The sequence below is a fragment of the Chiloscyllium plagiosum genome, unplaced genomic scaffold, assembly GCF_037043375.1.
Source record: "Chiloscyllium plagiosum isolate Xiang-an unplaced genomic scaffold, Cpla_swu_hap1 HiC_scaffold_36, whole genome shotgun sequence".
In the NCBI taxonomy this organism is placed as follows: Eukaryota; Metazoa; Chordata; class Chondrichthyes; order Orectolobiformes; family Hemiscylliidae; genus Chiloscyllium; species Chiloscyllium plagiosum.
Genome location: NW_028270174.1, coordinates 7,572,999 through 7,599,864, shown reverse-complemented (window position 1 = coordinate 7,599,864; position 26,866 = coordinate 7,572,999). Strand labels below are relative to the sequence as shown.

Sequence of the window (26,866 nt, the reverse complement as noted above, 5' to 3'; positions counted from 1 at the left end):
TCCTACGTGGCAGGAATGACTCCCAACCAGCAGAAGGTTTGCCCCATACCCATTGATTGAAGTTTTGCTCGGCCTCCTTGATGCCACATTCGGTTGAATGCAGCCTTGATGTCAAGAGCTGGCACTCATATCTCACCTCTGGAATTCATCTGTTCTGTCCATATTTGCACCAAGGCTACATGAGGTTAGGGAGTGGTTCAAAAAGATGTCTCAATACACGTTCTCAAGAGCATATAGGCCTGTTGACCCTACCCCCACACATATTAAGAAAAACTAATTCTTTGAGTAGAAATCTCACCCTGTTGTAAAACTCAGAAGTGGGATACAAATGACATGGTTAAGTTAAAGAGGCACAACGAAGCCATGTCAGTAACAAACAATTGATCTAACACAATGTAATGTAAGTGCGAGCCTGTCTTTAACATTGGGGAAAGATTTTCTTCCTAATTCTGAATATTGCAGATTCTTTTTAAAAATCAGTTTCTCACTGAGATGGCAGTAGACGATGTTCTCAGGTGGGTAGTGCACAGCTTTTGATGCAACAACAGTTCCCTCAATCTTTGAGCACTTGGATTGTGGGTTGCGAGAGCCAGAATTTCTGGTACACCTAAGACAGCACGACACCAACCATAACCGAACAAATCGAGCCCACAAGCTTAAACAAGCTGCGATTCAATGATTTACATCCAGTACTTTCTAAAACATGGTCAAAGCTTGGTGCAGAGTGTGTGACTTTAAGATCTGGTGTCTCCGAGGTCAATTTGTTCCCAACCAGGTGAGTGCAAATTTCCTTGAGAGAATGAGTTTACACGGTTGTAGTCTATGGGATGGGAGCAGGGCAGTGAAAGCACTGACTGGTACTGAACTATTCATAGGAGCATGAGGAGGAAATCACACCCGTTTCTTGGGCTACTGTGATAACAATGTCAATGTCTCAGTGACCAGATCTGTTCAGTGTTCAGAAGGCTCACTGGACCCGAAGCATTAACTATGATTTCTCTCCACAGACGCTGCCAGACCTGCTGAGCTTTTCCAGCAACTCCTGTTTTTGTTTCTGATTTCCAGCATCTGCAGTTCTTTTGATTTTTATTTAGTGGTGAAGAAGACATTTAGCATGTTTGCCCTCATAAATCAGACCATTGAGTATAGGAGTTGTGACATCATGTTACGGCTGTACAGTACATTGGTAAGGCTACTTTTGGAGTATTGTGTACAATTCTGGTCCCCTTAAATTGAAGGATTACGTTAAACTAGAAAGGGTGGAAAAAAGATTCACAAGGATGTTCCTGAGACTGGAAGGTTGAAACTTTATTGCTGGAACAGCACAGCAGGTCAGGCAGCATCCAGGGAACAGGAGATTCAACGTTTCGGGCACAGGCCCTTTCCTGAAGAAGGGCCTGTGCCCGAAACGTCGAATCTCCTGCTCCCTGGATGCTGCCTGACCTGCTGTGCTGTTCCAGCAATAAAGTTTCAACTTTGATCTCCAGCATCTGCAGACCTCACTCTCTCCTCGAAGATTTCAACCTACTGAGACTGGAAGGTTTGAGTTAGAAGCGTTGGCTGGGCCTTTTTTCATCTGGACTGTCAGAAGGTGTGACCTTATAGAGATCTATAAAATCACGGGGGGCATGGATAGAGTAAATAGACAAGGTCTTTTCTCCGGAGTGGGGGGAGTCCAGAACTAGAGGGCAGTGGTTTAAGGTGAGAGGGAAAAGGTTTAGAAGGGATTCAAGGGTTAACGTTTTCACACAGAGAGTGGTTCATATGTGGAGGAAGCTGCCAGAGGAAGTGGTAGAGATGAGTACAATTACACCATTTAAAAGACATGTGGACAGGTACATGAATAGGATCAGTGTAGAGGGGTATGGGTCAAATGCAAGCAAATGGGACAAGTTCAATTTAGGAAACCTGATCGGCATGGATGAGTTGGGCCGAAGGATCTGTTTCCATGCTGTATGACTCTTTGATTCAATGACTCTGAATCATCCCTTAGCCTTTGTGTCATCAGCAGATTTGGACATGTGACTTTCTATGATATATCCAAGTAGTTAACCAATAATGTGAGTAATTATGGCCCTAATACAGATCCTTGTGAGACACATTGGTCAAACCTTGCCAATTTAAGAACCTATCCATTATCTCTTCTTTCTGTTGTTGATACTAAAACATAATGACTCAGGGGCCATGCATTTGGAAAGCTACAGTAGATCCAAGTAATCACAGTGAAAAGGATAACACTAGAAATGTTATCTCGGATGCAAACCAATTTTTAATTCTTACCATTTTAACTAACAGAACATAGGAGGTATCTGCAATGTACATTGCAGGTGACACCAAAATTGGAGGTGTAGTGGACAGTGAAGAAGGTTACCTTAGAGTACAATGGGATCTTGATCAGATGGGCCATTGACAGATGGATTTTAACGTAGGTAAATGTGAGGTGCGGCATTTTAGAAAGGCAAGTCAGGGCAGGACTTACACACTTAATAGTAAGGTCCTGAGGAGGGTGCTGAACAAAAAGACCTCTGTGTGCCGGTTCATAGTTGAAAGTAGAGTTGCGGGTAGACAGGATAGTGAAGGAGGCATTTGTACACTTGCCATTGTCGGTCAGTGCATTGAGTACAAGAGCTGAGAGCTCAAGTTGCGGCTGTACAGGACATTAGTTCAGCCACTTTTGGAATACAGCGTGCAATTCTGGTCTCCCTGCTATTGGATGTTGTGGAACTTGAAAGTTTCAGAAAAATTTTCTAAGGATGTTGCCAGGGTTGGAGGATTTGAGCTACAGGGAGAGATTGAATAGGCTGGGGCTGTTTTCCCTGGAGCATTGGAGGCTGAAGGGTGACCTAACAGATGATTATAAAATTATGTAGGGTGTGGATAGGGCAAATAGACAAGGTCTTTTCCCCAGGGTGGGGCATTCCAGAACTAGAAGGCATAGGTTTAGGGTGAGGGGGAAAGATATAAAAGGGACACAAGAGGCAACTTTTTCACGCAGACGGTGGTATGTGTATGGAGTGAGCTGCCAGAGGAAGTGGTGGAGGCTAGTACAATTACAACATTTAAAAAGCATCCGAATGGGCATATGAACAGGATGGGTTTGGAGGGATATGGGCCAAAAGCTGGCAAATGGGACTAGATTTATCTAGGATATGTGGTCGGCATGGACGGGTTGGACAGAAGGGTCTGCTTCCATGCTGTGCGTCTCTAAGATTATCGCTCTAATACCACAACACCAGGTTATCGTCCAACAGGTTTATTTGGAAGCACGAGCATTTGGAGTGCTGTTCCTTCATCTCCAACTCAGCTCTAACACCTGGAATGGGTGAGTAGATTGTCTTATGAGGAAAGGTTAGAGGGGCTAGGCTTATAGCTGCTGAAGGAAGCATAGAGAACTCTGAAGAAAGTAGGCAGTTCTGAAGTACAGTCATGCCAGACTTGCAAGTTAACTCTGCTGCTCTCTTCACAGATGCTGCCAGACCTGCTGAGTTTCTCCAGTATTTGTTTCAGATTTCCAGCATCTGCTGCGGTTTGTATTTGCTTTTCTCGGTGTTTGCTGGAGCTTAAAAGAGGAAGAGGCAACTTTATTGAAACATGTAAGATTCTGAGGGATCCAGGCAGGATGGATTTGGAGAGGGCATTTCCTTTGGTCGGAGAATCTAGAACATGGGGTGGAGTGGGGGGGCATTGTTTCAAAAAATATCAGACCCTCCCATTTAAAACAGAGATAGATGAAACGTTTTCCTCACAATGAAGTCATGCGTCTTTGAAACTCTCTTCCTCAAAAGGTACTGAAATGAAAATCTGTGAATATTTTTAAAGCAGAGTTGGATAGATTATTGATAAGCAAGGTGGACTGAAGGGTTATCAGGGAATGTGGTGTAATCAGATTAGTCAGGATATTAGAGAAGGGCGTTGGGGAGCAGTGACCCATCCTAATTCACACAGGTCTTTCTGCTGTTAAACCGGTTTCCTCAATGCGATTTTCCTGTAACGGGAATGATGAATTGGGGATGCTGTTTCTCAACCATGAACTTTTCAAGTATGTGTGAGCTGTAACACAATGACATCACCCTGGGGCAGCATGGTGGCTCAGTGGTTAGTACTGCTACCTCACAGCACCAGGGCCCCAGGTTCAATCCCAGCCTCAGGTGACTGTGTGGAGTTTGCACATTCTCCCCATGTCTGCGTGGGTTACCTCTGGTTTCCTTCCACAGTCCAAAGATGTGCAGGCCAGGTGAATTGGCTATGGGAAATTGCCTGTAGTGTTAGGTACATTAGTCAGAGGGAAACAGGTCTGGGTGGGTTACTCTTCGGAGGGTCAGTGTGGACTGGTTGAGCCGAAGGGCCTGTTTCCACACTGTAGGGAATCTAGTCTAAAAACACTTTAAGCACTGTTTCTAAACCATGATTTTCCCGTAATGTGGGGTTCCACAAGAACGCAACCATGGCATTATTAGAAGAACTGACTATTTTAAAATGAAACCCTTCCTGTAAAGTGTGTACCTGTAGAAGCATGTTAACAAACAAAACTATAAACAACTTGACAATTCAATTGAGGTTTAACTGTTAAAAACTGCTTGAAATATTACTGTAAATTATTAGATTAGATTAGATTACTTACAGTGTGGAAACAGGCCCTTCGGCCCAACAAGTCCACACCGACCCGCCGAAGCGTAACCCACCCATACCCCTACATGTACCCCTTACCTAACACTACGGGCAATTTAGCATGGCCAATTCACCTGACCTGCACATCTTTGGACTGTGGGAGGAAACCGGAGCACCCGGAGGAAACCCACGCAGACGCGGGGAGAATGTGCAAACTCCACACAGACATTCGCCTCAGGCGGGAATTGAACCCGGGTCTCTGAAGCTGCGAGGCAGCAGTGCTAACCACTGTGCCACCGTGCCGCCCACGGTGGTACTCTGTGTGTTGACTGTCAGACTATTCTGCATGATGGCCAAATCAGACCACAGCTACAGTAATTGGGAACAATTCTAGATTTCTCATCTATGGAAGGATATACCAACATTAGTCGCAGAGAAGTTTCACTCAGGTGATGCCTGATATGGAGGGGGATTGTCTTAGTTGAGTAGGTTGGGCCTGTATTCATGGGATATTGAAGAACGAGGTGATGTTATTGAAACATACGGGACTGGGTAGATGCAGAAAGGGTTGCTTCCCCTTGTGGGCGAGTCTAGGACCAGAGGGCATCATCTCAGAAATAAGGGGTCACCCATTTAAGCCAGAGACGAGGAATAACTGCTTCTCTCAGAGGGCAGTGAATCTGTGGAATTATTTACTACAGAAGGCTGCCGAGGCTGGGTCATTAAGTATATTCAAGGCTGAGAGAGGCAGATTTTGAATCATTAAGGTAATCAAGGCAGGAAAGTGGAGTTGAGGATTCAGAAATCAGCCGTGATTTCACAGAATGACGAAGCAGAATCAATGAACTACTGCGTCTTTTGTTCTTCTAGTCAATGTTGTCTCTTCAGTGCTATGATGAAATTTCGCAGATGCAAATCGCATTACGTTCTCAAAAAGCGGAATTTATTCAAAAATAATCTGAATTCACATAAGCATTGAGGCGTTTGATACAAATGTATGATTTACAATAAAACTTTTGTACATATTTCATCACCACCGCAATTATAACGCATTATTAAAATCACACTGACCGATACACCTCAATTTCGCCGCCCAGGCATCGAGAGCTCGACCTGAAACCTCTGGACAGCTTGATGGGAATAAAATTCTGGCAGGCATAGGAAGGAAGGAAAAGAGGAAAGCAGGATAGAAGAAAAATAGGACAGAATGAAAGAAAGAAAGAGAAATAAAGAGAGAGAGAGAGAAGGGGAAAGAAAAAGAATGAGAGAAAGGAAAGGAAGAATGATGGAAAGAAAGAGCTAGAGAGGGAGAAATAAAGAATGAAAAAAAGAAAAATGAAGGAAAGAATGAAAGAGGAGTAATAAAGAATGAAAGGAAGAGAATAAAAGGAGAGAAAGAGGGGGAGAAATAAAGAACGTAAGAAAGAAAGAGTCAAAGAGATAAAGGAAGGAAGGAAATGAAGAATTTTCTGCTGGGTAAGACGCACTGTGAGGAATTTGCGTGCAAGTCTTTTTGTCTTGGTGTCAGTGCTCCCTCACTATCAATGAGCCTGATGTAAAAAACAAACAGAATAACCACCGAGGGGGAGGGGGGTTGCTTGGGGAGGGGGCGAGGGGCAAGTGTCACAAACAACTTCAGGTCCCCGCGAGTGTCAGGGAGGAGACAGGACAATCTCCACTTGCCAGCTTGGATGTGAAGAGCGTTTCCGTGACAATTTCAGCCCCTCCTGACAGACACCGGTCGGAAAGCCAAAGGGAGCAGGCACATAAGTCTCTGGCCCATCAACTATGAGCATCCCACTTGAGACCTGGGGGCCGGGGGGGTGGGGGTGGTGTGGGGGGGCGGGGGGGGTGCAGGCAGGTCAATCCGGCTCTCCAGGGAATGACTGAAACCAGAATCCTGAAGAAAGTTTATCCACACATTTGGATACATAAATCCGTTTCCTAGGAAACTATAAAATACCTGTACCAAGCTGTGTACAGCCAAACCGAGAGGCGGGGGGGGGGGGGGGGATTGTGGGATGGGGCTGCAGCAGGTTAAAGGTTAGCCCGAGTTAGTCAGAAGCCCAAGTTGTGATGATGTACACAATGTCGGAAAGGCATTTTCCAAACGAGTGGGATTGACCTCCCTCTCCCTCTCCCCCTTCCCCCCCTCACCCCCTCAGCTTCCCCACTGGCTGGCACAGACCCTCCCTCTGACACGTCGCCCACCTCCCCCAGGGGTCAGCGCTTGATCTCCGACGCCAGGGAGACCACCGTCTCGTGCCTTCCCATCTCCTCCAGTGCCGCTGCCAGCGAGCTCAGGTTGCCATCCGGAAAGTTCTGGGCTTCCCACAGGTCGAGGATGACCCCGGTCGGGCTGGATTTTGTCGCAAAGTAATTCAGGTAACTGTGTGTGGAAGCAGAGAATGTGTGAGAGGGTAGGGCAGTGCAGAGGCGATTGGTGAACCACGCGAGAAAGCTGGCCAAAACCTTTCCATGTCCAGTCCATTCCAATATAACACTATAGTTCCATTCCCGTGCAATCCGATGTTATAAGCAAATCCCCGTAATCGCAGCACCATTTAAACCAATGCTACTGGAATCACGTTATACCCAATACGGGTAAGGAAAGTTCGCATTCTACAAATACATTCTTCAATCGCGTGAAAGCCAACTCATGTTGAAGAAACGCTCGTTGTAGTCGAACTGACTGCCCTCAGGGACGCAGATCCCTTTAAGGATGGACCAGGAGATAATCCTCACATCGACTGTCTCGCAAATACTCTTGCACCCTCTGGAACAGGTGGGACTTAAAATTGGGCCTTGTCATTCAGAAGTAGGGACACTACCAGTGCATCACAAAAACCTCTGAAGACAGTCTCAAAATATTTTCTAACCATCCTTCTCAGAGATGTGAAAGCACACTTCTAGAGCAAGCCTTGAACCCAGGCCTCCTGGCTTAGAGGTGGTGACACTGCCACTGTGATGTAAGAGCCCCTGAGACTCCTATCAGAGAGTCATAGAGATGCACAGCATGGAAAGAGACCCTTTGGTCCAGCCCATCCCAACCCAATCTAGTCCCACCTGCCAACACCCGGCCCACATCCCTGCAAAACCTTCCTATTCATAAACCCATCCAAATGCCTTTTAAATGTTGTAATTGTACCAGCCTCCACCACATCCTCTGGCAGCTCATTCTATACACGTACCACCCTCTGCGTGAAAAAGTTGCCTCTTAGTTCTCTTTTATATCTTTCCCCTCTCACCCTAAACCTATTCCCCCTAGTTCTGGACTCCCCTACCCCAGGGAAAAGACTCCTGTACTCAATACTCTGACCAATAAAAGAAAGCAAACCAAACACCTTCTTCACTATCCTATCTACCTGCAACTCTATCACAGGTAACCTCCACAGCTCATTGAGGGAAGGTATTGGGGGGGGGTGGTTTGGACATGGTCTTTTGTTGGGTTTTGTACCCCCTGCCTATTCCCCTCACCTTTGCACTGCTGGCAGTATCCTGAATGGGGTTTGGAAGTTCATCAGTTGGACAACACGGCTGGTTTATAGATGGGAGATGGGATCTTGGGTGATGGGGTGGAAAACCTTAAGAAATGTAAGGACACTTGTGGATATTAAAAAGATATAAACAATGAGGAAGGTCTTGATGTGCAAGTGGTAGTGTAACCACCTCTGACCCAGGAGACCTGGATTCAAGTCCCACCAGCTCCAGATTTGTGTAATGACATCTCTGAACTGATCGATTAGGAAATATCCTGAGGAGCGTTTCAGAGGGTGGAGTGCATTATCTCCCCCTCAAACCTCATTTTGATTTAATCCTCTCTATCCCTCCCTCCCTGTTGGTGTCAATACTGCAGTTCTGTAGTTAAACCGGTTAGTAATTGGAAACACAGATGGTCGAGTGATGGTGGATAACTACGTAACTTTTCCTGGGAGATTTGGTAACATGAAAATATATATTCAGTTATGCGTGAGCACACCTATATCGCATATAGAAAAACAGTTGGAAGCTTTCAGAGATACCATGGGGATATCTCCCCCTCCAACTCCATTTTCATTTTGTCCTGTTCCTCCCTCTCTCTACCTTTTCCCCATTTTTCTGGCTCTTTCGGCACTCTCCCTGCACTCACAAACATTCCAGTTCATGAGAGGGATGGGTGATTTGTTGGTGGCCAAAAGGCAAGCACGTTCAGAGGTGGGTGTGTGGTAGCATCTTTGAATAGAGAACCAGAAACCTGCTGGGTTCCCGTTACAGAGTGGGCGAGGGGGAACAGGCAAATCTGAGGACCACTTTGTGGGCCTACTCCTGGCCAAAGTGGCCATCAGAGAGTACAAGCAACTCAAGGGGGGGGGGGTCATAGTGTGCCCCTCTTCCACAGCTACATTCACATTTGGATATCCTTCAAGACAGAGGGCATGGTGTCCACTAATACCCTTAGAGAGGTGGGCACCAGTGGGGGCACAGAACAATATTCCCCCCCTCACTCCATTTTGATCTTAGGCACAACCCTGACTGAGTTTTTCGAGGAAGTGACGCGGATGAGGGTAGGGCAGTGGATGTTGTCTACATGGACCTTATTAAAGTATTCGACAAGTTCCCTCATGGTAGGCTGCTCATGAAGAGTAAGTCACATGGGATCCATGGTCAGTTGGTAAGTTGCATACAACATTGGTTTGGTCATAGAAGATGGAGGGTGGTTGAGGCAGGATCTTTTTCAGACTGGAGGTCTGTGACCATTGATGTTCCACATGGATCAGTGCTAGGACCCCTGTGGTTTGTCATATATATAAACTGTTTTGATGAAAATATCTGATTAGTAAGCTTCCTAGCCTAACCCTAACCCAAGAGTCAAAAAGCGTGGCACTGGAAAAGCGCAGCCGGTCAGGCAGCAAAAGAAGAGCAGGAGAGTCAACGTTTCGAGCATAAGCCCTTCATCAGAGAGCCATTTTAGTCCAATATTACACTTCTTCATGTGAAAGTCGCCTGAAACGTCAACTCTCCTGCTCCTCGGATGCTGCCTGACTGGCTGTGCTTCTCCAGCACCACACCTTTTGACTCTGACTCTCCAGCATCTGCAGTGCTCACTTTCTCCCCACCCTAACCCTAACCCTATCACAGTCAACACTTGGTGATGAAGATTGGCAGAGTTGTGCGTCGTGAGGGAGATTGTCAAAGGATACAGAAGGATAGAGATCAGTCAGAAAGTTAGGTGGAGAAATGGCAGATGAAGATTAATCTGGACAAGTGTGAAGCAATGTATTGTGGGAGGTCAAATGTAAGGGAAAGGTCTACAGTAAATGGCAGGATCTTTAGAAACATTGGTGTACAGAAGGAGATGCATGTTCCTTGAAGGTGGCAACACAAATGGTAAAGAAGTCACATGACATGCTTGCCTTCATCGATTGGGGCATTGAGTATAAAAGTTGACAAATCACGTTGTAGCTGTATAAGACATTAGTGAGGCCACATTTGGAGTATTGTGTGCAGTTCTGGTCACCACACGATAGAGTCATAGAGTCACAGAGATGTACAGCATGGAAACAGACCCTTCGGTCCAACCTGTCCATGCCAACCAGATATCCCAACCCAATCTAGTCCCACCTGCCAGCACCCGGCCCATATCCCTCCAAACCGTTCCTATTCATATACCCATCCAAATGCCTCTTAAATGTTGCAATTGTACCAGCCTCCACCACTAGGAAGGATATGGAGGCTTTGGAGAGGGTGCAGGATGTTGCCTGGATTGGAGTGTATTATCCAAAAGGATAAGTTGGCAAAACTTGGATTGTTGTTGCTCAAGCGCCAGAGACTGAGAGACCTGATAGAAGTATATAAAACGATGAGAGGCATGGAAAGGGTGGATGCTCAGAATCTTTTACCCAGGGCAGAACTATAAAATGCTGCAGGGCATAGGATTAGGGTGAGAGGGGGGCGTTTAAGGGAGATGTGTGCGAGGGGAATGTTTGTTATACAGAGGGTGGAACTCACTGTCAGAGGAGATGACAGAGGCAGGTACAATAGCAATGTTTAAGAGGCACTTAGGTAGAAACATGAACAGGCAGCAAACAGAGAGCTACACACACCACGTGCAGTCAGATGGAATTAGTTTAGAATGGCATCATGGCCAGCACAGACATGGTGGGCCGAAGGGCCTGTTCCTGTGCTGTACTGTTCGATGTTCAATGTTTGTACACCACTTCACTATGGCCTTACTGTCTGTCGAAGGAACTTTCAGCATACATCTCAGGAGTCAAATTTCAGAAGCTTCTATCCTTTAAAGATCTTTTCATATTGACCAGGCTTCTAAGACATAGTAGGCCATTCAGCCCATCGAGTCCATTCTGCCATTCAACGAGATCATGGCTGATCTGATGGTCCTCAACTCCACTCTCCTGCCTTTTCCCATGACCCTTGATTCCATTCCAGGTTAGAAATCCTCTGTCTCTCTCTCTCTCTCTCAGCCTTGAGCAGGGAGGCTGGGGAAGGTCAAACCAAGGGTTACACACTCAGGAAACAGGCTAGGCCATAGGTGAGGAGAGATTTCTTCACTCAAAGGGGAGTGAATCTGTGGGAAACTCCACCACAGGAGACAGTGGAGGCCAACGTGTTCAGGAAAGAGCTTGGTACATTTTCAGGTATTAAAGGCATCAAGAGGTATGGGGCAAAAGCAGGAACATGGCTTTGAGGCGGAAGATTGCAGGGTGGCTCAGTGGTTAGCACTGCCACCTCACAGCGCCAGGGACCCCGGTTCGATTCCAGCCTCGGGTGACTGACTGTGTGGAGTTTGCACATTCTCCCCGTGTCTGCGTGGGTTTCCTCCAGGTGCTCCGGTTTCCTCCCACAGTCCAAAGATGTGCATGTTAGTGAATGGGTCATGTTAAATTGCCCGTAGTGTTCAGGGATGTGTAGGTTAAGTGCATTAGTCAGGGGTAAATGTAATGCAATAGGGCAGAGGAATGGGTCTGCGTGGGTTACTCTTTGGAAGGTCAGTGTGGACATGTTGGGCCGAAGGGCCTGTTTCCACACTGTAGAGATTCTATGATCAGATTGAATGATGGAGCAAACCTGAAGGACTGACTGGCCTACTCCTGCCCCAGGTTTCTATCTTTTTTAAAAGGACGGATTTAAAAGGGAAGGTTTCTGGCTGTTGGTCCTCTCTGATGACATGAGGAGAAAGTGAGGACTGCAGATGCTGCAGATCCTGAAGAAGGGCTTATGCCCGAAACGTCGATTCTCCTGTTCCCTGGATGCTGCCTGACCTGCTGCGCTTTTCCAGCAACACATTTCCTCTCTGATGATTTGCAAGGCAGAGTCCCTTCCTATTAGATAGTACAAGTCTGCCATCCAGTGGTAGCCTCCTGTTATTACAGCTTCCAAAAAGTCCAGATGGCTCCAGCAGCTTTTCACCACATCAAAATGTCCAAAGGCTGCAAGTGCGAAAAAACTTTCACTCCGAGTATGTGTGTGTGTGTGTGTGTGTGTGAGAGAGAGTGTGCGTGAGAATGTGTGTGTGTGTGTGTGAGGTTGTTGTGTTTGTGTGTGTGAGAGCGTGTGAGGTTGTGAGAGCGTGTGTGTGAGGCCGTGTGTGTGAGAGTGTGTGTGTATGAGAATGTGTGTGTGTGTGTGTGAGAGAGTGCACGTGTGTATGTGTGCGTGAGAGCGTGTGTGTGTGAGAGCGTGTGTGTGTATATGTAAGAGAGGTTGTGGGTTTGTATGTAAGATGATGTGTGTGTGTATGAGTATGTACAAGAGAGCATTGGTGTGAGAGTGTGTGTGTAAATGAGTGTGTGTGAGACAGGATGTGAGCGTGTGTGTGTATGTATGAGAGTGTGTGTGGGAGTGTGTATGAATATGTGTGACGGTGTGAGTGTGTGGGTGGGTGTATGTGTGAGAGGGTGCGAGTATGTGAGTGTGTGTGTTTGAGTGTGTGTGGGTGTATGTGTGCGAGAGAGTGTGCGAGAGAGTATGTGAGTGTGGGTGTGTGATAGGGTGTGTGTGTGTGAATGTGAGTGGGTATATGCATGACACTATGCGTGCGAGAGGGTGTGAGTGTATATGTGCGAGAGGGTGTGAGTGTGTGTTTGAGTGTGTGTGGGTGTATATGTGCGAGAGGGTGTAGTGTGTGTGTGTGTTTGAGTGTGTGTGGGTGTATATGTGCGAGAGGGTGTGAGTGTGTGTGTGTGTTTGAGTGTGTGTGGGTGTATATGTGCGAGAGGGTGTGAGTGTGTGTGTGTGTTTGAGTGTGTGGGTGTATATGTGCGAGAGGGTGTGAGTGTGGGTGTATGTGTGAGAGCGTGTGCCATTGTTCATGTGGTGTTGATATTGTTGAGGAGATTGTGATATCACCTCCTTGCAAGTGAGTGTGGGGTGAGGGGTTGGGGGGGGGAAGAGGAGGGGAGAGGGGGAGGAGGGGCCTTCATATTTGCCAGACTGACAATATCAGATTGCCAATCGGACAGTTAACCAAACACACTGTGCATTTTCCAGGGAAATTGAGACAGACATAACTGACTCACTGTGGGTATTCCCACCCTCTATCTCATATATCCTCTCACAGCTCTCCAATCCGATGGACCATTGCCCGTTGTGGCTTATGAGTCACTAACTCTGGTTGAACATGGCTCTAGTGTCTTTACCCTTGGACTTGGTCCCTTGAGTCAAACAGCTCCCTGATATTTTCTCATTCATAAACAGAACTGACTGGGGAAAGTCAGGTAAAACACCATTTAAATGCCACCCTTCAATAAGCCTGGATTTATTGCCTCGGTTTAACTTGTGGGAGGATGTTGAAAACTCCATGACAGCCCCTGGATAACTGGCAACTCCGCTGCTCCAAGGTCACTGTCACGGAGGCCCACTTTCAGTTCCAGATTTTTAACTGACTTCAAATTCTATCACAACCGCCCAAGTTCAAGCGTTCTCGCTCAGTTTCCTTACCTGTCCAAGCTCAGTTTGTGTGCCAGCAATCTCCAGTCATTCCCCCTGTTGTTTGGAGCGTCCAGGCTGGTGCAGATCTTCTGCCTGATGGAGAAGGGGATTCTGAACGCACTGGGGCCCACTAAGGTGATCACACCAGTGTCTGGTTCATCCTGCACACTGCTCACTGGCTCCACGTCCTGCAGTACAGACAGCAAAGAGTCAGGGCTCACTCCCAGCTCATTCACTCCCAGTCCCCCTCAATTCTACACTCAGCACCAATTCACATAAAGAGCTCGTGCATGCCCGAACTGAAATAACAGCACGAATTGCAGCAGGAACTCTGCAGGTCTGGAAGCATTTGTGCGGAGAAAGCAGAGTTTATGTTTCAGGTCCAGTGATTCTTCACCAGGGCATATGGACTTTGTGAAATTGGCCCTGTTTTGTCCACATAACAACACTTGCAACTCAATTAATTGAGCCTAACAACTGTTTGCATTTATGTAGTGCCTTTTAATGAACTTCATTGAAGGATGATTGAACAGAATTTGACATTGAACTCCGTAAGGAGAAAATTATTGCTTGGTTTGAGACAAATTGGAATGAGACAAGCACACAAATTGCTGGAGAAACTCATCAGGTATGGCAGTATCAGGGGAGAGAGAAACAGTGTTAATGTCTCCTTCAGAGAACTGTCAATCACTGAATTTCAGTCTCTGGACATGAAACGCTAACTCTGTTTCACTCTCCACAGATGCAGCCAGACCTGCTGAGTTTCTCCAGTGTGTGTTCTGGATTTTCAGCATCTGCAAGACTTTGCATGCATTTCGGAGCCTGAGTATGTGTTTGAAAAGAGGAAGGGGGAGGCAGAGAGGTTGAGGAGGAGAATTTCCAGAGCTCAAGCGATTAAAGGGACAGGCGCCAATGCATGGAGTGATGGACACTCAGGATGAACGAGAAGCTGACATTCCAGAAACATAGATACTCCAGAGGGTTGCTGGAGCTGGAGAATGTTCCAGAGGGATCAGAAAGGGGACCAGGGGACTTGAGAACAATGATGGAGAGTTTAAAATGGAAGCATTGCTGGACAGGGGGTGAGCAATGTGTGAATTGGTTTTCTTTATTCACTCATGGGATGAGGGTGTCACTGCTCAGGCAGCATTTATTGTCCGTTCCTAATTCCACAGTCAACCACATTGGCTGTGGGTCTGGAGTCACATGGAGGCCAGACCAGGTAATGACAGCAGCTTCCTTCCCTAAAGGACATTAGTGACACCGATGGGGATTTTTTTTCCAGCAATTGGCAATGGAATTGGTGAGCGCAGTGGGGTCATGAGTGGACAGGAATCTGATTTGAGACACTGAACTCAACAAAATTGTTCATCACATATATTACCACCACTCACTCTTAAATGCCTCGAGTGAACCAGCCTCCAGGTGGAGTGTAGTGAATGGGAGCTCATTCTCTGTCACCAGCTCCCTGTGTGTAGTGATTGTAACGAGGTCAGCCAGTCGGATCTCAGAGAAGATGGGTTCCCCGATTGGGGCTGTTAACCTGGTCCAATCAGGGAGCCCTGCCTGACAGGAGGCTCAGGGGTCCCCCTCACTCTAGGGACCGACTCTGAGCTAGCTGGGACAGAGTTAATGTACTGTGCAGGTGTAAATAAACCTAACGAAGGAGCAACGCTCTGAAAGTTAGTGCTTCCGAATAAACTGTTGGACTGTAACCTGGTGTTGCGCGATTTTTAACAATGTAAATAAAGGGCGACTTAGTGACGGGATAACTGCATCGGTGCAGTTACTTCACTGCACAACCTCTCCATGGACAGAGTTGAATTTAGTTTCCTTTTGGGCACATGCGAGGAAGGTTTCATCCCAGAGCGAGAGAGGGCACTCCCAGAAACTGGAGAATGGATTGGTCGACACAGAGACCGGACAGAGTTCTGCCTCCACACATTCACAATCCATCCTCCTTTTCATCAAAGTCAAAATAACTCAGCAGCAACAAAAGGTAGTTAGCAACACCCAGAGATCACCTTGTGGCCGCGTGCCATGTTCTCCAGTGACAAAGCTCAGAGAGAAAAACCAAGGCTTAGCAACAACTCCGGAGTATCCAGTGAAACAAGCCATTAGCCAGGGTCGTGTAGAGGTCGAGGAAAACTTCAAGGCCAGTTTCAAGACAGTGTGTGTTGGGATTGGGAGCACGTCAGATGAACTTATTCAGACTGTTTTTAAAACGGACTGAGTTCAGATGGAGTTCACCCCTGCCTTTGATCAGAGAGCAACCATCTCCTGTGAGTCCTTTGTTGAACTGAGAGCCAGAACTGAGATTGTTCAGATACTCTGGCAATGTGTCAAAGCCATCTTCATGACATGAACAGCGAGTGGTCGTCCAACTCATTACAATTTTGCAAAGAGATGTGTGTTGTGGGAGATAGGCTGATTCCTGAAGGGAATAACTAACTTTGATCGGTTAGTCCTGTAATCCACAAGCCAGACTCTCTGTTTGGGCCAATTCCAAGCACCTGTCCTTCCACGTCTGATCAATTCAGACCAAAAGACCATGGCCCGTCACTTTGCTGACTCTGTCCTGGAAATGAAAGACACAATTTGCATTCCGGTAGTGCCTTTCACCACCTCAATGGCATAGGCAGGGACTCCTAAGATGTAGCCCCTGTAGCAACGTGGCGCCAACGTGACCAATCTGTGTACAGCAAGCTCTCGCTGACAGCTGGCAGGAGGCCTGGAGGATACAGGCTGCCAGTATTGCTGTGCTCTCCCAGCCTCCTGCTTGGATTCCAGCTTCTGCAACTTTGTTAGTCTCGCTGACAGCGAGCAGCTCACTGCGATGTCGATAGAGGTGATGGGATGGTAGCCCAATTGCACAGCCGAACGAAGAACATCGAAGCTCAGTAACTTCCAGCTCATGGGACAAATTCAGGTCAAAGTCAGCAGAGGCGGCTGAATGGGTTTCGCGGTGCTAACTCGATAACAGATGGAACAAGGAATTTTGTGTTTATTGACCTTAACGATGAACAGTCCAAGCCGCAACACTTTTAGATTTAGCAATCTGTTATCAGGCAGGTAACAGGAATTAGATGCAGTCTTTGGGCTAATGGGATCAAAGGGCATGGGGAGGAAGTAGGAACAGGGGATTGAGTTGGACGATCAGCCATGGTGGGACAAGCTCAAAGGGCAGAGTGACTTACTCCGGCTCCTGTTATCTACATTTCTATCACCATGGGCCAAAGCTCTGGCACAACTTAGAACCCAAACTCAGAAATGTTTGCATTTTTTGCAGCGCAAAAGTTTTTCACTTCTTACAGTTATCAGTCGTGACTGGGTTTCATTGTCTGTCAAACACCTTGAGACAGTGCAAGGTTGTGAAAGGTGCTGCTGAAATGCATCGCTTTATCGGTGTATACATCCATTTATTTGGCTCATTCCTTTCCATTCATTCCTGCATGAATGATCTGAACGCCTCACTAACCAGCAATTCACCAGAGAGACTATGAGCCTGTTTGATGCTGTCAGTTTGCATTGGCTGTGAGTTATGAGTTGACTGACACATCCACAATGTCTCTTACAAAGAGAGGGTAAGGCATGGGCCAGGTTGAACAACAGGCCTCCGAACAGTAAGTGGTAATGCCATGCACTGTCCATTCGAGGGACAGGCAATGAGCTGCAGAAGACAGTCAATGGGCTGTGGAGTGGCAGATGAAGTTTAATTTGGATAAATATGAAGTATTACATTTTGATAAAACAAACAAGGGCTAGACTGATACAATTAAAAGTACAGCCTTGGGTCATGCTGTAGAACAGGGAGACCTAAGGGTTCAGGGACAAAATTCTTTGAAGTTTGTATCACAGTGAGAGTGGTTAAGAAAGCATTTAGCACGCTTACCTTCATTGCGCAGATCCCTTAGTATCGGAGTTGGGAAGTCATGTTGGGGATATACAGGACATTGGTGAGGCTTCTTCTGGAATACCGTGTCCAGTTCTGGTCTCCCTGTTTTGGGAAGGTTATTATTAAACTGGAGAGGGTTTGGAAGAGACTTACCAGGAATGGAGGGTTTGAGTTAAGGAGAGGCTGGATGGGCTGGGACTTTTTTCACTGAAGCATAGGAGGTGGAGAGGTGACATGATAGAGGTTTATAAAATCAGGAGGGGCGTAGATAATGTGAATAGCAGGTAACCTTTCCATAGGGCGGAGAATTTCAACAACGGGGGTATGTTTTTAAGTTAAGAGGAGAAATATTTATAAAGGACATGAGGGGCAAATGTTCTTTACAGGGAGTGCTTTGTGTGTGGAATGAACGCCAAGAGGAAGTGGAGGATGCACGTACAGTTACACCATTTAAAAGATATTTGGTTAAGTGAGTTTTGAGAAGATTTGTAGCTCAGGCTGAGGTTTTGGATGTAGGTTTGCTCGCTGAGCTGAAAGGTTCATTTCCAGACGTTTTGTTACCTTACTAGGTAACATCTTCAGTGGGCCTCAGGTGAAGCAACCCAAAGAAACCCAAATCTATGAATAGAAAGCAGGAATTTTCAGTATTGCTTCGCCTGAGGTCCACTGAAGATGTTACCTAGTAGGGTAATGAAACGCCTGGAAATGAAGCTTTCAGCTCAGCGAGCAAACGTACATCCAAAATTTGGTTAAGTACATGCATAAGAAACATTTGGAGGGATAGTGGCCAAGCACAGGCAGGTGGGACTAGCTTAGTTTGGGATTATGGGTGGCATGGACTGATTGGACCGAAGGGTCTGTATGAATGACCCCAACCTCCCAGTTGCTTTCAGTTTTGAGAAACACTGTGCTCTCATGCTGACATTTCTGTCCAGGGCCTGATGCAATGTTCCAATGAATCACAACGCCAGCTCAAGGAACAACATTCCCATTCTCCACTTCGGAAATTTACAGCCTCCAGGACTCAACATTGAATTCTGCACCTTTATAAACTGACTGCATTAGGTCTGTCTGCCATTTTTCTTACATTCTCCTCTTCCGCACTCCCCAGCTGAATCAGAATCCCTACAGTGCGGAAGCAGGCCCTTCGGCCCAACAAGTCCACACCGACCCTCCGAAGAGAATCCCACCTAAACCCATTCCCCTACAGTTACCCCTGACTAATGCACCTAACGTACATATCCCTGGACACTGTGGGCAATTTAGCACGGCCAATCCACTTAACCCGCACATCGTTGGATTGTGGGAGGAAACCGGAGCACCCGGAGGAAACCCACGCAGACACGGAGAGAACGTACAAACTCCACACAGACAGTAGCCCGAGGCTGGAATTGGACCCAGGTCCCTGGCGCTGTGAGGCAGCAGTGCTAACCACTGAGCCACTGTGCCTGTGTCTTGTTTATTTTTCTCCTAGCATTTTGTTCAAATCTTACTGTACACCCACACAAAGAGAGATTGTTGGAAAGGTACTGTCGGTCTCATTGGACACTGGTCAGGTTGGGTAGCCCATGTGTACAAAATGACCATCGTACCTCAGATAAGCTGCTCTGTATCTGGAAGATTTGCCCTTCGCCTTCCACCTGACGCACACACAGTTTACAAACCAGCTCTGTGGTGACAAGACTGAAACGCTCCAGGGTGAAGGTGCAGTGAAGGTTCCTCTGACAGCCACTCCATATGTGGTAGAAAGGAATTTCCTGTTGAAAAAGGCAGAAAGATGTCATTGGAAAGTTGGCACTGAATACTTAAAAACATAGGTCATAGGAAAAGGAGGAGGCCATTCAGCCCCTCAAGCCTGTTCTACCATTCAATGCCATCATGGCTGATCTGTGGCCTAACTCCACACACCTTAAAATCTTTGCTGTACTTTGCTGTGTCTGTCTCCAATTTAATATTAACAACTGATCCAGCATTCATTGCAATTTGTGGAAGAGAGCTCCAAACCTCTCCCACCCTTTGTGTGTGAAAGTGCTTTCTAAAATCACTCCTGAAGGGTCTAGGCCTCATTTTCAGTCTGTGCTGCTGATTAAAGAGTCCCCAACTAGTGGAAATAGTTTATCATCATCTGCCCTGTCATTGACAGGTCAATGTAGAGTCATAGAATCATACAGCACGGAAGCAGCCCTTTCAGTCCAATTAGTCCATGCCGACCATAATCTAGTCCTACCTGCCTGCTCCTGGCCCATATCCCTCCAAACCTTTCCTAACCACATACTTATCCAAACGTCTTTTAAATGTTGTAATTGTACCCACATCCACCACTTCCTCAGGAAGTTCATTCCACATGCGAACCACCCTCTGTCTAAAAAATTTGCCCTTTGTGTCTTTTTAAAATCTCTCTCCTCTCACTTTAATAAAGTGCCTCCTAGTCTTGAAATTCCCCACCCTAAGGAAAAGACAACCATGATTAACTCTATCTACACCTCTCATTATTTTATAAATTTCTGTAAGGTGGCCTCTCAACCTCCAGTGCTCCAGTGAAAAAATTCCCAGTCTATCCAGCCTTTCTTTATAACTCAAAACTTCCATACCAGGTAATATCCTGAAAACTCTCTTCTGAATCCTCTCCAGCTTGGTAATATTCTTCCTAAATGTCCATAAATGTCTCTCTAAATGTCCATAAATCCAATCTTTTAAAATTACCTCCAACAATTTACCCACAGCTGAAGTCAGATTCACAGGTCTATAGTTTCCTAGTTTCTCCTTACAGCCTTTCTTAAACAAAGGTACAACATTAGCCACCCTCCAGTCATCAGGCACCTCACCCGTAGTTACAGATGATGCAAATATTTCTGCAAGGGGTCTTGTAATTTCCCCTTTACATCACAACTTTCTAGGATACATTCAATCTGTCCCCAGAGATTTATCCACCTTTATATTCTCTAAGACCTGCTGAACTTCCTCTTTTGTAATGTGAACTGTTTTTAAAACATTTTAAAGTTTATTTCTCTGCATTCTCTAGATTCCATTTCTTTCTCCACAGTAAAAACTGACACAAAATATTCATTTAATATCAATCCCATCTCTTGGGCTTCAACACAAAGACAACCTTCTCCATCTTTCCACCGTGGGCGGCACAGTGGTTAGCACTGCTGGCTCACAGCGCCAGAGACCCGGGTTCAATTCCCGCCTCAGGCGACTGTCTGTGTGGAGTTTGCACGTTCTCCCCGTGTCTGCGTGGGTTTCCTCCGGGTGCTCCGGTTTCCTCCCACAGTCCAAAGATGTGCAGGTCAGGTGAATTGGCCATGCTAAATTGCCCGTAGTGTTCGGTAAGGGGTAAATGTAAGGGTATGGGTGGGTTGCACTTCGGCGGGGCGGTGTGGACTTGTTGGGCCGAAGGGCCTGTTTCCACACTGTAAGTAATCTAATCTTTAATCGGCCACACCCTCTCTCTAGTTACCCTCTTAATGTATTTGTAGAATCTCTTTGGATTATCCTTAACTTTATCTGCCAATGCTATCTCATATCCCCTCTTTGCCTTCCTGATTTCTCTCTTTAGAGTGCCCCGATACTTGTTATATTGATCAGCTGAACCAAGTTGCCTATATCTAAAATATGATTCCTTTTTATTCTTGTCGAGAACCTCAGTATCTTTATTCATCCATCGTTCCTTAATCTTATCAGTATTAGCCTTCAAAAGATCAAAATGCCTTTGAATTCTCGTTATCACACTCTTGAAAGCCTCCCACTTGTCAGATGTACTTTTATCCACGAACAGTCCACTCCAACCAACGTTTAAAAGTTCTTGTCGGATACCAATAAAATTTGCCTTACTCCAATTAAAAGCTTTAACTTTTGTGGAAGGCTTATCCTTTTCCATAACCGTTTTGAAACTAATGGAATTACGATCACTGGACACAAAGTGTTCCCCCAGTTTTACGTCAGTTACCTGCCCTGCCCTGCCCCAGTCAGGTGCTCTAAAGGAGGTCAAATTTTGCCCCTTCTCTAGTAGGAGCACCCACACATACATCCACAATAAAGAAACTTTCCTTGGGCACATTTGACAAATTCTTCACCATCCAGACATTTAACACTATGGTAGCCCCAGTCAATGTTTGGAAAATTAAAATCACCCATTATCATATATATATATATATCTGAGATCTCCCTACATATTTGTTTCTCAATTTCTCTCTTACTATTGGAAGCATTTGATGGATTCTTATTTGCAATTTGTACGATTTGTCAGAAATATCTTCCCTAGTTACAGCAGTAATGTATTCCTTTACCGAAAATGCCACACCTGCCCACCCACCCCCTCCCTCCACCTTACCTCCTTTTCTATCTTTCCTGTTACATCTAAAACCTGGAACACCTTGAAGACTTTGATCAGATTATCACTTAACCTTCGAAACTAGAAAACAGGCCTAGTTTAATAGAAACATAGAAGATAGGAGCAGGAGGAAGCCATTCGGCCCTTTGACCCTGCTCTGCCATTCATCACCATCATTGCTGATTGTCCAACTCAATAGCCTGATCCTGCTTTCTCACCATAACCTTTGATCCCACTCGCCCCAGATGCTATATCTGGCTGTTTTTGAATATACTGAATGTTTTGGCATCAATTACTTCCTGTGGTTTTGAATTCCACAGGCTCACCACTCTTTAGGTGAACAAATATCTCCGCATCTCCGTGCTAAATGGTTCACCCCAAATCCTCAGACTGTAAGCCCTGGTTCTGGATGCACCCACCACCAAGAACACCCTCTCTGCAACTACCCTGTCTAGTCCTGTTAGAATTTTATAAGTCTCAGTGATATCCCCCCCCCCCCTCATTCGTCTGCATAATCTCTCCACATAACTTGACCCCTGAAGTCCAGGGATCATTCTTGTAAACAGAATTTAAATTGCACCAGCCACCATGATGGGATATGAGCCATTGCCCCCAGTGCACTAACCTGGTCTGTGGAATTCAGGCCCAGTGAAATTATCATTAGGCCATCACATCCCCACCTTCAACTTGAAATACTAGAAAAGTACTTGCTTTATTTTGTGATGTTTGCGCTGATTGGACGATGGGTTACATTGCGATGGGAGACCATGGCTGTTGTAAAAGTGATGGTTCTGAAAGGGTTAACGCTCATGTTCCATTGGCTCCACCCATTCTATGGAGGTCTCGCAGAGTCTGTGGGCGGGTACAGGAGGTCACACACAGTCTGTGGGTGGGTACAGGAGGTCACACACACCCTGTGGGGGGGTACAGGAGGTCACACACAGTCTGGGCGGGTACAGGAGGTCACACACACCCTGTGGGTGGGTACAGGAGGTCACACACACCCTGTGGGGGGGTACAGGAGGTCACACACAGTCTGTGGGTGGGTACAGGAGGTCACACAGATTCTCTGGGTGGGTACAGTTGTTCTACCCTTGTTTTTAATGGGAAGACAATGACATATTGGTAAAGCTGTTTGACAAGTAATGCAGAGGCCCAGGCTAATACATTGTGGACATGACATCAATTCCTGGAATTTAACCTCAGTTCATTCTGAAAGTGAAAGGTGGTGACTGTGGAAATAGCTTCAGTTGCAGTTCCATTTGCTCCAATAGACAGAGACCTCTGCGGATTTCCAGCCTGACAGCCTGTTCGGGGATGTTTGTGTTCACCAACAAGCTGCTTGATCCTGCAAGGTTCACCCACAGCAGTGAGATCAGCAGGAGGTAAATCACGAGGCTCTGAGGACTGTGTGTCAAAGATCTGGTTGTTTAAGAAATGTCATCACATAATCCTGTGGCTATTTCATATTGATACAACCTCAGCTCCCCTAAATAAGTGACCAGGGGCTAGAGTAAGCCGTTCTGCCCATCAAGTCAGTTGCACTATTCAATGCTGATCTGATAATCCTCACTTTCCTGCCTTTTCTTCACAACCCTTGATTCCCTAACTGATTAAACAGCGATCTCAGCCTTGAATATACTTAATGACCCGACCCCAACAGCCCTTTGTGGTGAAGAACTCCACAGATTCATTTCCCTCTGAGAGAAGAAATTCCTGGGTCTGGGGTGGAATCACCTTTGGAGGGTCAGTGTGGACTAGATGGGCCAAATGGTCTGCTTCCACACTGTAGGGATTCTATGATTCTCTCCTCATAAGACTGTCCTTCAATCCCCAGAAACAACATCATGAACCTTATACCTCATAACTGATTTTGTCTCAACTCTCAACATTGTGGTGGCACTGCTGCCTCACAGCGCCGGAGACCCGGGTTCAATTCTTGCCTCAGGCGACTGACTGTGTGGATTTGCACGTTCTCCCCGTGTCTGTGTGGGTTTCCTCCGGGTGCTCCGGTTTCCTCCCACAGTCCAAAGATGTGCAGGTTAGGTGAATTGGCCATGCTAAATTGCCCGTAGTGTTAGGTAAGGGGTAAATGTAGGTGTATGGGTGGGTTGCGCTTCGGCGGGTCGGTGTGGACTTGTTGGGCCGAAGGGCCTGTTTCCACACTGTAATGTAATCTAATCTAATCTAAAAAATAGTTCAGGGAAGACAGAGAAAGTACTGACAGCACTGACATCAATAACTGAGAGGAACTAGCTATCAATCATTTAAAGTGATGACAACCTGTCCATCAAATTGAATCATGAATTCAGATACTTTCATGAGGAGACACTGTGGTGACAGATAAGGAAAGAGGATTGAAGCTTACAAAATAATGCGAGGTATAGATAGAGTTAATGGTAGTTGTCTTTTCCCTCGGACGGGGAATTCCAAGACCAGGGGGCAGGTTTTTAAGGTGAGAGGAGAGAGATTTAAAAAAGACATGAGAGGCAAATTTTTTACACAGAAGGTGGCTAGCGTGTGGAATGAACTTCCTGAGGAAGTGGTGGATGTGGGTACAATTACAACATTTAAAAGACTGTAAGAATATAAGACACAGGTGCAGAAGTTAGGCCATTCAGCCCATCGAGTCTGCTCCATCATTCAATTGTGGCTGAGAAGTTTCTCAGTCGGAGAGTGTGGTGCTGGAAAAGCACAGCAGGCCAGGCAGCATCCGAGGAGCAGGAGAATCAACATTTTGTGCATAACCTCTTCATCAGGAATGAGGCTGAGTGCCGAGGGGGCTGAGAGATAAATGGGAGGGCTGGGACTAGGGGGAAGGTAACTGAGAGTGCAATAGGTAGATGAAGGTGGGGTGTGAAAGTGATAGGTCAGGGCGGAGGGTGGAGCAGATAGTTGGAAGGAAAATAAACAGGTAGGACTGTTCAGGAGGGTGGTGCCGAATTGGAAGGTTGAGACTGGGATAAGGTGGGGGGGAGGGGAAATGGGGGAACTGGTGAAATCCACATTAATCCCATGTGGTTGGAGGGCTCCAAGGTGGAACATGAGACATTCTTCCTCCAGGTGTCAGGTGGTTAGGGTTTGGCGATGGAGGAGGCCCAGGACCTGTATGTCTTTGGCAGAGTGGAAGGGGGAGTTAAAGTGTTCAGCCACGAAGCAATGGGGTTGGTTAGTGCAGGTGTCCCAGAGATGTCCTCTGAAACAATCTGCAAGTTGGCATCCTGTCTCCCCAATGTAGAGGAAACCACATCGGGTGCAACAGATACAGTAGATGATGTATGTGGAAATACAGGTAAAAGTCGGATGGATGTGGAAGGATCCAACAGAGATTTACCTGCACTTCCACACACATCATCTACCACCCATTTATCTCTCAGCCCCGTTGGCCCACAAGCCTCATTCCTGATGATGGGCTAATGCCTGAAATGTTGATTGTCCTGCTCTTCGGATGCTGCCTGACCAGCTGTGCTTTTCCAGCACCATGCTCTCAGCTCTGATCTCCAGCATCTGCAGTCCACACTCTCTCCTGATAAGTTTCTCAACGCCATTCTCCTGCTTTCTCCGTGTACCCTTGATACTCAAGAAACTATCTCAGTCTTAAGTATAGTCAATGACCCGGCCTCCACAGCGTTCTTTTGATTAGATTCCCTACAGTGTGGGAACAGGCCCTTCGGCCCAACAAGTCCACACCGACCCACCGAAGAGTAACCCACCCAGACCCATCTCCCTCTGACTAATGCACCTAACACTATGGGCAATTTAACATGGCCAATTCAACTGACCTGCACATCTTTGGGCTGTGGGAGGAAACCCACGCAGACATGGGGAGAATGTGCAAACTCCACATAGACAGGTGTCTGAAGCTAGAGTCGAACCCAGGTCCCTGGTGCTGTGAGGCAGCAGTGCTGACCACGGAGCCAGCGTGCCACCCCAAACGCAATGTTCATGCAGTTCACAAAGGTGAAAATCTGCATGCTATCAATCTATAATATTCCTTCACCCCAAAACACTCAGGAAGATTGTGTGACAGTGAAATCCATAGATTCCCCACTCTCTGGCTGACGAAGTTTCTCCTTATCTCCATTCTAAAGGGTCTTCCCTTTACTCTAAGGCTGTGCCCTTGGGTCCTGGTCTCCCCTGCTAATGGAAACATCTTCCCAACGTCCACTCTGTCCAGGCCATTCAGTGTTCTGTAATGTCTCGATTAGATACCCCCTTAATCTTCTCAGCTCCATTGAGTATAAACCTAGAATCCTCCAACATTCCTCATACGTTAAACTTTTAATTACTGTGCCCATTCTCATGAACCTCCTCTGAACACACTCCAGGGCCAGTACATCTTTCCTGAGATATGGGGCCCAAAACTGCACACAATGCTCCAAATTTGGATGGATGCATGAATTGGAAAGGTTTGGAATGATACGGGCTGGAAGCTGGGAGTTGGACTATTTTAATTCGGAATTATGTTCGGCTCAGACTGGTTGGACTGAAGGGTCTGTTTCTGTGGAGTATGACTCTATGACTCTCTAACAAATCCAGCTCTCGTGACTTCCGCTGTTTGTCATGAGACGTCTGCCCCATGTGCTAAAAGATCTATGTGTGTGGAGGATCAGTCCTGTACAGTCACATGAAGACCCAGCATTTTGAGTAGACATCATCTTCACATCGAGGGACAACAGATGATGATAATACGAGAATCCCCAGTTAATACCCAAATACAATTACTGTCCAAGTTGGTGTTTAAGGAAACTTTGAAATCCTTCAAAAAAATCCCTGTCAAAGTGAGGGCTGACTTATGTTTCGAGTGTAAGAGTGAACCACTCCCCATGGGTTTGAGGGGGTTGCCATCTTTACCTTTTGACACACACGGTACCTCTGCATACCTTTAACTCCCACAAATCTTCACCAAACAGCCTCTGTTTGACCTCTTACACCTCAATTATAAAGTAAGAGTAAATAAAGTACCCATTTGCAGTGTGAAAATGGAGGATGACAACTAATAGGATTGTAGTCTCCTGGGCTGAAAAAGTTAGGTGGTCGACTTATACACCAAGCACATGTAGCTGGAAAGACAGGGTCATGCTATACACTGGGTTGACTTA

At 46.4% G+C, this 26,866-nt stretch overlaps 2 protein-coding genes across 7 annotated transcripts in view; one reads left to right on the top strand and one right to left on the bottom strand.

Annotated features, from left to right (window-relative positions):
• Positions 1 to 26,866, top strand: part of bmpr1ba (bone morphogenetic protein receptor type 1Ba) — a 584,628-nt gene that overhangs the window by 538,683 nt on the left and 19,079 nt on the right. The window lies entirely within an intron of this gene.
• LOC122539499 (netrin receptor UNC5C-like) overlaps positions 5,530 to 26,866 on the bottom strand; it is a 402,437-nt gene continuing 381,100 nt past the window's right edge. For all 4 annotated transcript variants that reach the window (XM_043674428.2, XM_043674427.2, XM_043674426.2 and 1 more), the window contains 3 exons: positions 19,024 to 19,188; positions 13,546 to 13,724; positions 5,530 to 6,997 (listed from right to left, as the gene is read on the bottom strand). In XM_043674428.2, coding sequence (XP_043530363.1) covers positions 6,832 to 6,997; positions 13,546 to 13,724; positions 19,024 to 19,188 — 510 coding nt within the window. In that variant the 3' untranslated portion in view covers positions 5,530 to 6,831. The remainder of the gene's footprint in view (positions 6,998 to 13,545; positions 13,725 to 19,023; positions 19,189 to 26,866) is intronic.